Consider the following 9,703-nt stretch of genomic DNA (forward strand, 5'->3'; position numbering starts at 1 on the left):
TATGGGACTTTCTGAAACATCATGACAGAATGTGGTGCTTAAAATTCAACAAAAAGGGAAACTCCAAAACCTTTTCAGCAACCGAATGTTTGACAGGCTAAAATAAGTTAGAAGCAGTTTATTTATTTTTAAACATTAACAGGGAAATAAATTTGAGAGAAATTGCCTTTTTTTTTTCTATGATGCTCTAATGATCAAACAAAACAGTCCAGATGTACCATGCACTTCAGAGACTTTGCACACACAGGGTGCATGTGTGGTTAATTTTACTACAGTTTCAATTATATAAACAGCAACTACAACACACGTACTGTAAATCCTGTGAAAGTCCCTCTCTTGTGCTTTGAACGATGACTATAGGAGTGATGAATGATGGTGATAAATATTAAGGAGATAGATACTTGCTTAATAGGCTCCTAAAGCAATAAAAAACAGAATCTGCATTTATGATACATGATAAAAGGGGCACTTTTGCAACATAATCACTACAGCTCACTGCATTAGAAAAACCCTTCCCAGCAATCTCAGCCAATCAGCAGCATAAAGGATTGATTGTGTAAAAGTGTTCATTCCACATTATTGATGTTGCCAAGGAGGGTGTAGTCTTTACAGTCACATGTCATTACATTAAACCATGGGTCAGTAGGTATTACTCTTACTCTTACGTGACTTACAATGTCCCTTTAAGGATATATTACCATGTCAGGTTTTTCTTTAAGAGCCAAGATGATAGTAAAAGCAAATTCTCCTCACTGTTAAGTTTAAAGGAATTGTCTACTTACTAATATAATGCAATGTATTCTGCTTAGACAGAAGTTCAGTAATTTAACAGATGCTCATAAAAGCAGCGCAGGCATGTTACTAAGTCTGTCTGCATTTTTCAGAGTTCGCTCTCTGTATAAGAACTTTGGCCCCAATGTGTTATCAGTGGCCTATAGTTACCAGCATTCTGCTTCCTTGTATGTATGGCCTACAAAGCACAAGATGCATAGTAACAGCCTATCATAGAGACACAAACAACTATTTCACTTGGCTTTTGGCTCGCTTCCTTTCACATATCTGAAGGGTGTTGTCATTACATAAGTGTGCTATCACTGCTACAAGACTTTGCAAAGCAATTATTACTTGTAACACTTCACACACATAATGGAGTGGAAAAGAAATTGTGACACCTGACTAGCTTGTGGTACCTTAGTTAAAATGATATAATACGCTGGCATTTATAATAAGTGTGCATAATAAAAAATAAAAATAATGATAAAACTCTGCCTGTTTGCGCAGGTACTGTATAAATATAGAATCTAGAAAATCTAGAAACTGAAAAAAGCAGAAAAGATTATGTTGTAGTGATAAAGTTTGCAGTGTCCCAGGGCATTTTAGCAGCTTCCAATGACGCAGAGAGTGAGCTGGAAGAGAGACACACATTTAACATCTTTTATAAGGTTAAACGCGTGGCTTGGCTGGGCTAGTCTCAATTCCACCCAAACCACAAACTAAACATTACCTTTAATAAGCCATTTCCTTTTCTTAACTGAAAATCACTGCAGGATTAGTAAGCATATTAAAAAAAACCATGGGAAACCTGTCCAACTACCTTGCACCTATGCTGTAAACGGAACAAATGATCCCTAGCATCTTACCATGCAATAAAAACAAATTGCCTAACATGGTAGTGTATTATTTTAGATTTCATTTTTAACTTTGCCAAGTAACATTTCTACTAGAATTAAGTCATGACAATTGTAATTCAAAAAATGTTTCTATAAATCTTTGTACTTAAAATGCTACTCTAGATATGACTTCATATTAAAGAGTATCACACTCTGTGTTGTAAGATTTATGGTTCCAGAGACTATCCATGTACCCTTCTACACATATGAGTAGCATCACTGAATAGCAATGTCACAAGAACACATATAGTGGTGTACTGTATATATTATATTTATAACTTTATTTTAAAAGCCATTTGATTTAAGTTACAGCAATTATATTCTACAATTACAGTCCTATTCACAAATCTTCAAATAGCATGTTAATGGTATTCAGCTGCCTAAATTAGTCTGTTTGCTAAGTGAGACCTAGTGAGCTATTCACAAAATTCACAGCTGCCCTTGCACTTTCGTTCGGCGGCTGTTTGATTAGCTGTTCAAATGGCAGAATGGCTATATAACGTTGTTAATATATATATATGTTCCTTATAGAGATGCATTGATTCGATGCATCTCTATGAGGAGATGCTGATTGATGTTTTGGCTTGCATGGACTATTTAGGCTAAGCCCATATAAACATTGCGGCATATGTGAATTTAACAAAGATCAGAATACTTGAAAGGAACACTCCAAACACTATAAGTACTACAGCTAGCTGTAGTGGTTATGGAGCCATGACTGCCTTGGCACCAACACATTGTAAGTAATCATTTTAGAATGATTTGTCTCTTTACCTGGAGTAGGCGCTGGTGCTGCTTCCCTCCTCTTCTCAGTGCAGGACTTTGACTAGTTCACTGACTGAGATCATCAGCTGCTAGTCCGGCTTAGCTTTGACAGCTTGTGGCACGCTGATGGCTGTATTGTTCAGTTGGTAAGCGAAGCCCACCTACCATAGGCACAAAGCTAAACCATTCTAAAATGGTTTGACTACTTACATCATGTGGTGCCAGGAAAACCCTGGCAACATAACCACCAAAAGTGCACTGTAGTGGTTATGGTATTTGGTGTATTCCTTTAACAATACTGCACGAAACAACTTAGAGAGAAAAGGATTAAAAATACAGTTACAAATTACAGAGTTGAGTTTAAAGGACCACTATAGAGTTGAGTTTAAAGGACCACTATAGTGCCAGGAAACTCGTTTTGCTGGCACTATAGTGCCCTGAGGGTGCCCCCACCCTCAGGGACCCCCTCCCGCCCGGCTCTGGAAAGGGGAAAAGGGGTAAAACTTACCTTTTTCCAGCGCTGGGCGGGGAGCTCTCTGCCTCCGATCCTCCTCCGTTCCGCCCCGTCGGCTGAATGCGCACGCGCGGCAAGAGCTGCGCGCGCATTCAGCCGGTCGCATAGGAAAGCATTTATAATGCTTTCCTATGGACGCTTGCGTGCTCGCACTGTGATTTTCACAGTGAGAATAACGCAAGCGCCTCTAGCGGCTGTCAATGAGACAGCCACTAGAGGATTTGGGGGAAGGCTTAACCCATTTATAAACATAGCAGTTTCTCTGAAACTGCTATGTTTATAAAAAAATGGGTTAACCCTAGCTGGACCTGGCACCCAGACCACTTCATTAAGCTGAAGTGGTCTGGGTGCCTAGAGTGGTCCTTTAATAGTGTCCTGTATAACATACAAGGAAGGACACACACTATGCAACATATACTAAGTAGTTCCTCTTTAAAAACAAGGAACTATAAGAATACCAGAGTAGACTCCATTACATACCATAGTCTCTCTGTTATCAGGAATTACACAGGTTTTTTGCAGCATTCTTACAGGAAAAATAATTGTGTGGGAGGAGTATTTTAAAGACTTGAGGTAATATTTAAGACTAATAGTCATGCTTGCATTACCAAGCAATGACTGGGAATATTCTGCATTCATGTTCATACCCACAGCTAACCAGCAGGAATATTTCATGGTGCACTTAATGCTCCCAAGAAAAGATTTTAGATTTCTCATTTTTAGTTAAAAAGAAAATACAGCTTTTATTCCCGAAGTATTTATTTAGGAATAATAACCCAACTCGTTTCTACCACAATTTAACTAATGTGGTTTTGAATTCATAGTAATTCAACATTTACTAAATAAACAAACATAGAAAATCTTAATTGTTGTGTAACTCAACCAGAGGAGGCTCTAGAGTTGGCAAAACCCAAGGCTAGACTACGAGGACCTGGTTAATGTGCCACAGTGACAGCAAAATTCTAGGAAGAGCATTATTCAAGGCCACAGCAAGTGTGAGGCCTTGGGCAGTTGCATAATTGGCCTAATTATAGAGCCATTTCTGGTCCCACAGATGATGTTAAGTAGACTTATGGCTCAGCCATAGACAGTTGGTCACTGACCATACAGTGTTCACAGTACAGAAGACAAACAACTACATTAACAACCACTTGTCACATTCACTTGCATACAATAACTGTTGCCGGAGAAACCTTCTCAAGATATCTGCATGTGTAGTATCAAAAGTAAATAAATCTTGGAAAAAAGGTGGAAAAAAGTAGATGCCCAGTTGTAGTTGAACTAGAGCTCCCGATTACCATCCTTTAAATTAGCAAATTGTCATGGGAGTTGTAATTCAGTAACAACTGATAATCTAACTTTTCGTCAACCCTGACCTAGAGTAGAGAGAGTATGCAACGGAACCTTTCCAAATACGAACATCAATATAATCTCTGATAGTCTGTTTATATTATTTCAATATTTATTATTTTAATGTACAAATTAGACCCCCAAATTAGAATAAATGTGGGCATTTCTCCTCAATAATAGAGACTAATCTCTCTACCCCAGAATAGCCTTGGGAAAGATGAATAAAGGCTCTCTGGCAGACACTGACGCACACAAACATCACCCCCAGCTACATTTAGATCCAGCACCTTAATAGCTGGTCAGACACCCTTGCATTACTTGCATTTAAGGTACACTAGTATTTGTTTTTACTTTTGCTTGCCCTGCAAAAATCTGACACTATGGGATGCTTTCACTAAAAATTTAGACCACAGTACTTAAGCTGCATATTTTCAGTTTGGATGGACAGTTTGACCATATATTGCATATAGTGTATTGCAGTTGGGTTCTCAATTCACCAAATACCCTATCATGATTATTCACTAAAGACAGAATTGTAGAGAACTGACAAGACCTAAACAGCTGTTTTGTCCTAAAATGTGCAATTCCCTTATCAAATCCTCAGCTTAGTTACAAACCCCCTTCAAATTGCTAGTAGGGATGTGCAGAAACTACCACTGCGTGAATTTACACCCAAGCATTGACTGGCATTGGTACAGAAAATTGTTTGTTTGTTTATTGATATAGACCAGATCCAGCATTTGAGAAGCACATTTCTTCCATCTCCACTTATTGCTAGCATGTAATTTGTATTCTGTCACTAGAGAAGAATGCAGCTATAGCGTGACGACAATCACAAAGTTCAATGCATAACACCCAAGCTGCCTCATAAATTGGTGACCAGAAGGAATTTGCAGTTGTCACAACTATTGTGATAAATACTCAAAATTGTGCTAATTTCACGATATAGGAAGCAAACATCAGCTCCTAACATAAAGGAGAATAACACGGTGTCGACCAAGATAAGCATTAGGAACTTCTGATTTAGTTTACATGGAACATTAACATCTAATGCTCTAAGAATGAGCAGACAAAGTAAAACAAAATGATAGTTTCCATTTTCTGATAAAAGCGCTTGAAATGGCATCAGGCTGAAACAACTTTTGCAGGGGATGAACCTTGCTGAACGTCTTATAGTACCAACTCTGAAGTTGCGTAAGAGTTTTTGAAGATACAACACCAGACACTAAAGGAAATCAGATAAATCGACACAGTAGTATTTTTTTTCGCAATGTCTAGAAATCCAACAGACCAGAAAACCCTGCCAATATTAACTGAGTAAATTGTACCTGTATCATGCCACCCATACCATGCTAAACATGTATCAGTCCATGAAAGCCTGACAGAGACAGGATGTCTTAACCTTAACATGTATGAGTCTATGAAGGCCTGACAGACAGGATGTCTTAACCTAAATTAAGCATGAGAATCTGTCATTATGATAGTTTCATATAAGACATCTTACGGCCTCCTATAAAAAAGGCAAATAGTCACTGAAAACCTTATAGAATCTATGAATTTGGCTCAAGGTGCCCTTTCCAAACACATATGATATCTTTAGTACATTTTGATAAGTACATACACATAATGACTTCTGTCACCCAAAATGACAACACAACATTTTAATAGCTAGGACAATGGGTCACTAAGTCAATGATAATGTTCATGACATCTCTATAAAAACAAGATTATTTTAAGGAACTATAACAGTATATATGTATGTGCAAAATACTCAATCACACGGCATTATTGGATATGGTGGTTGTGTAACTTTAAGTTTTTAAGACAAAATAATAAATGACAGACACCATTTCCTGTAATGTGGAAACTACAAAACCACTGTTAGCCAACTTACCACTGCAAGTTCTACATACAGGCCAAAATTACAAGAGCCAAATTAGCCTCCCATCTTATAAGCATTGCAGCATTTAATTTCAGAATTGAAAGAGTTTACATCATATAAGAAAGGGTCATGTAACATACAACACAACACAAACACCATAAAGTAGTGGTCCAAATGTGGATGAATTCAAGTAACCTTTCAAAGTAATGACATGTATTAGAAATCAATGCAATGTCCACTGAGAACAATTAAAAAAACAGTTTTACATCCAGCAAACTGCATTAACTCTTTAGGTGCCAGGCAGGGTTTTGCAGTAATCTAATGGGTGCCATCCCCTCTGGTGATAAGTGCCTTCAAGGAAAATCTCCTATTACTCTCTGTGCCACACTGCTGAAACAAGAAGAGGGCTCCTCCGAGCACTAACATGGGTGACACCCCCACCTTCCTATTACACAATACATCATTAGTAGGGGTGCGTTAACCCCATGTTGTCTTTAACTAACTGAACTAAATAAACATGGTGTTATACCCTACAAGCTATATAAATATATGGCATTTTACCCACAACACACAGGCCTAACCAACTAGCATCCCTAAATTGGAGGTTTAACCCTTTAATTGCCAGTAGGCCGGGTTTATGAACTGCTCACAATCAAGTTTTTATTATGGGGATTTTTTTTTAACACACCTTAAATTAAACCTTGATTGATGGGGGTGTTTAAGGCAGTTGCTCACAGATATAGACCCCCTCCTAAGTGACACAGAACCACAACTCCCATGATGCTTTGCCAGCCTGTGTTGTAAAGCCAGTCCCTATTATAATAGGATGCAAGGCCCTCTGGCACGGCAGGAGTTAAGTGCGGTCTATAAAGGGTTAATAACCCACCTCCAGGGTCCGGATCTCCTGCTGAGCCAGGTCGTTGGAGGCGGCACACTGAGTGCGGAGCCCCCGCAGGTTGGACAGCGAGATGTCGATCATGTTCTGGATGAGCTCGCACTGCTGCCGGGCGGACAGGGCCAGCCTGCTCTCCGCCATCCCTGCATCGCTCCCCGGCCTCCTCTCTAGCAGCTGCCCGGCTCTCTGCATCTCTTCCTCGGCATCGGGACCCGAGCAAGCCGGGGGGCACGATAACACCCGCTATATGTACCTAACTGCGATAACACCCGCGATATGTACACACAGGGGAGGGGGACCTCACTGACAACAACAGGGTCAGCAACTATACCGTGCAAGTTAGAAATACAAATGTATAATAATAATAATAATATGTGCAACGATTATACGGCTAAAGTGAGGCTGTGCATGGAGATAAAGCAGGGCTTAGATTGCAATGCATCAATGCAGGGTGGGGATCACTACAATATCTGTATGTCCAGCGGTCCTCCTCCAGTGATAATCATAATAATGGTGGTGGTGGTAGTGGTGGTGGCCCGGGGCAGACAGGATGGGTGTCTGCTGTCTATGGCGAGGGCCGCCTGCTAGATCCCAGGCTGACAGCAGCGACACTGAGCTCTGTCTCCTAGCTGCCCTTCTCTCTGGGCTTTCTACTGTCACATAGGGATCGGGTCAGGCGCAAGGGATGCTGGGGCTTGTAGTCCAGCGTCTGCTTCTGCGGCTGAAGATGATGCTTTCCTGGGAAGGCTAGAAGGCAAATTAACCTTGGTGGCTGTGCTATAATACAGCCACCAGTAGCCTTTAGACTCCCACTGTACTGAGAGGCGTGACTAGAAAGAGGAGAAAAAAAAAAAAAAAACAGAAGAAGTCCACTCAACCTGGAAAGCTAAAATAATCATATAAAATATGAAGTGCAGATACTGCATGCAGTGTTCGATGACATGGCATGATTCCACCGTCTGTTCTACACGTTCTATTTTAAATATCCACCAAAATAGATCAGGGCTGCTTTATACCCACACCCACCTTAGGTTGGGATGCGGATTAACCTGCTATTTGTAGATTTAAAAGTCACAGAAGGCCGGGCTAATAGTAAGCATGATATTGTATTTTCATTTACATTGTGAAGTCTTGTCAACACTGCTCACTATATGCATAAATATCTATGTACAATTTATTCATAAAGTGTTCAGACTCTTTTATCTTTTTCACATTGTTTTTACATTGCAGTCTTATTCTACAATTGTTTTAATTCAGTTTTTTTTTATTCACGTCAATCTGCACTCAATGCCCAGTAATGATAAAGCAAAAATATGATTTTTGACACCTTTGCAAATATATTAAATTTTAAAAAAAAGTATCACATTGACCTACGTTTTCAGACCATTAAGTCAGCACGTAGATAAAGACCTTGAGCAGCAATTGCAGCCTCAAGTCTTTTTTGGGTATGATAGACAAGCTTTGCACACCTGAATTTGGATAGGTTATTTCTGCCATTCTTCTCTGTACATCCTCTGAAGCTCTGTCAGGGTGTATGGTAGTCCTGTCCAAAGTCTGGTCCGCGGGCCAATTGTGGCCCGCGTTCTGTTTTAATCCTGCTCCAGAGGTGGTTTGGCTAATCTGTCTGTTGTGGCCCCCAGTGAATCTCTGGGCGCCGCTCAGGACCCCTGGGATCTCTGGATTTTTAAACGCCACAGTCCTGAGCGGCGCTCGGGATTCACTGGGTCTCAGTATGAGTTCTTGCGATCTTTTGGACGTTGCGGGATCTTGTGAACGTCATGGGATTCGCAGGATTTGGTTCCTTCTCACTGCTGGGACAGAAAAAACAGAATGGACAGAATAAAAAGGGACAGAATAAAGAGTGAGAGAATAAAGAGAGAAGGGACAGAATAAAGAGAGAAGGGACAGAAATTTGAGATGGAATAAAGAGACAAAATAAAGAGATCTCAGACAGAATAAAGAGATTAAAGGAAAAGTATGGCGTTGGCAATAAACTTTGCATAAAACAGTTCTTTTGCATTCAATTTTAATGGTTCAAAGAATGTCAGGCAAAATGGTTGGCCCTCACACATGTTCACTTCATCAAATCTGGCCCTCTTTGAAAAATGTTTAGACACCCCTGGTGTATGGGAACCATCTGTGAACAGCCATTCTTGGGTCTCTTTAGATATATTCATTTGGGTTCAAGTCCAATTCTACCGCCGTGAGGTGAATGTTTATTTTCCTCTGCTGTTTATTAATTTTGTATTAAATATTTTTATCAGGAGTTGAGAAATGTTATTAGTGACACAAAGTGTAAACTAACAGAATAATGTGTTGCTGAAACAGGGCCACCCTTCAGGGAGGTTGTCATGGGCACTGCAGACCTGGGGACCCAGACAGCTTATGGAGACAAAGTCTCTCTCTGATCTTGTAATCCGCTGCCATCAGCGGTGAAAACTAGGTCTCTGACATAGCACTACACATACTCAGGGTCCGCCCAGAGACACTTGGGGCTCCTGGAATCCCTGAGTACACTTGGAATATATATATAGCGAATATAAATACTCGCTATATATATATATAACATATAAATTGTGGTCATTGCTGTGTAGTATAATGAAGAGGGGGCCCAGGAGACTCTAGAA

General features: G+C 40.0%; 1 protein-coding gene across 2 annotated transcripts in view; it reads right to left on the minus strand.

Annotated features, from left to right (window-relative positions):
- KSR1 (kinase suppressor of ras 1) overlaps nt 1-8,035 on the minus strand; it is a 206,408-nt gene extending 198,373 nt beyond the window's left edge. For both annotated transcript variants that reach the window (XM_063457442.1, XM_063457443.1), the window contains exon 1: nt 7,068-8,035. In XM_063457442.1, coding sequence (XP_063313512.1) covers nt 7,068-7,268 — 201 coding nt within the window. In that variant the 5' untranslated portion in view covers nt 7,269-8,035. The remainder of the gene's footprint in view (nt 1-7,067) is intronic.
- Between the last annotated feature and the right edge of the window lie 1,668 nt (nt 8,036-9,703).

The sequence above is a fragment of the Pelobates fuscus genome, chromosome 1 (assembly GCF_036172605.1).
Source record: "Pelobates fuscus isolate aPelFus1 chromosome 1, aPelFus1.pri, whole genome shotgun sequence".
In the NCBI taxonomy this organism is placed as follows: domain Eukaryota; kingdom Metazoa; phylum Chordata; class Amphibia; order Anura; family Pelobatidae; genus Pelobates; species Pelobates fuscus.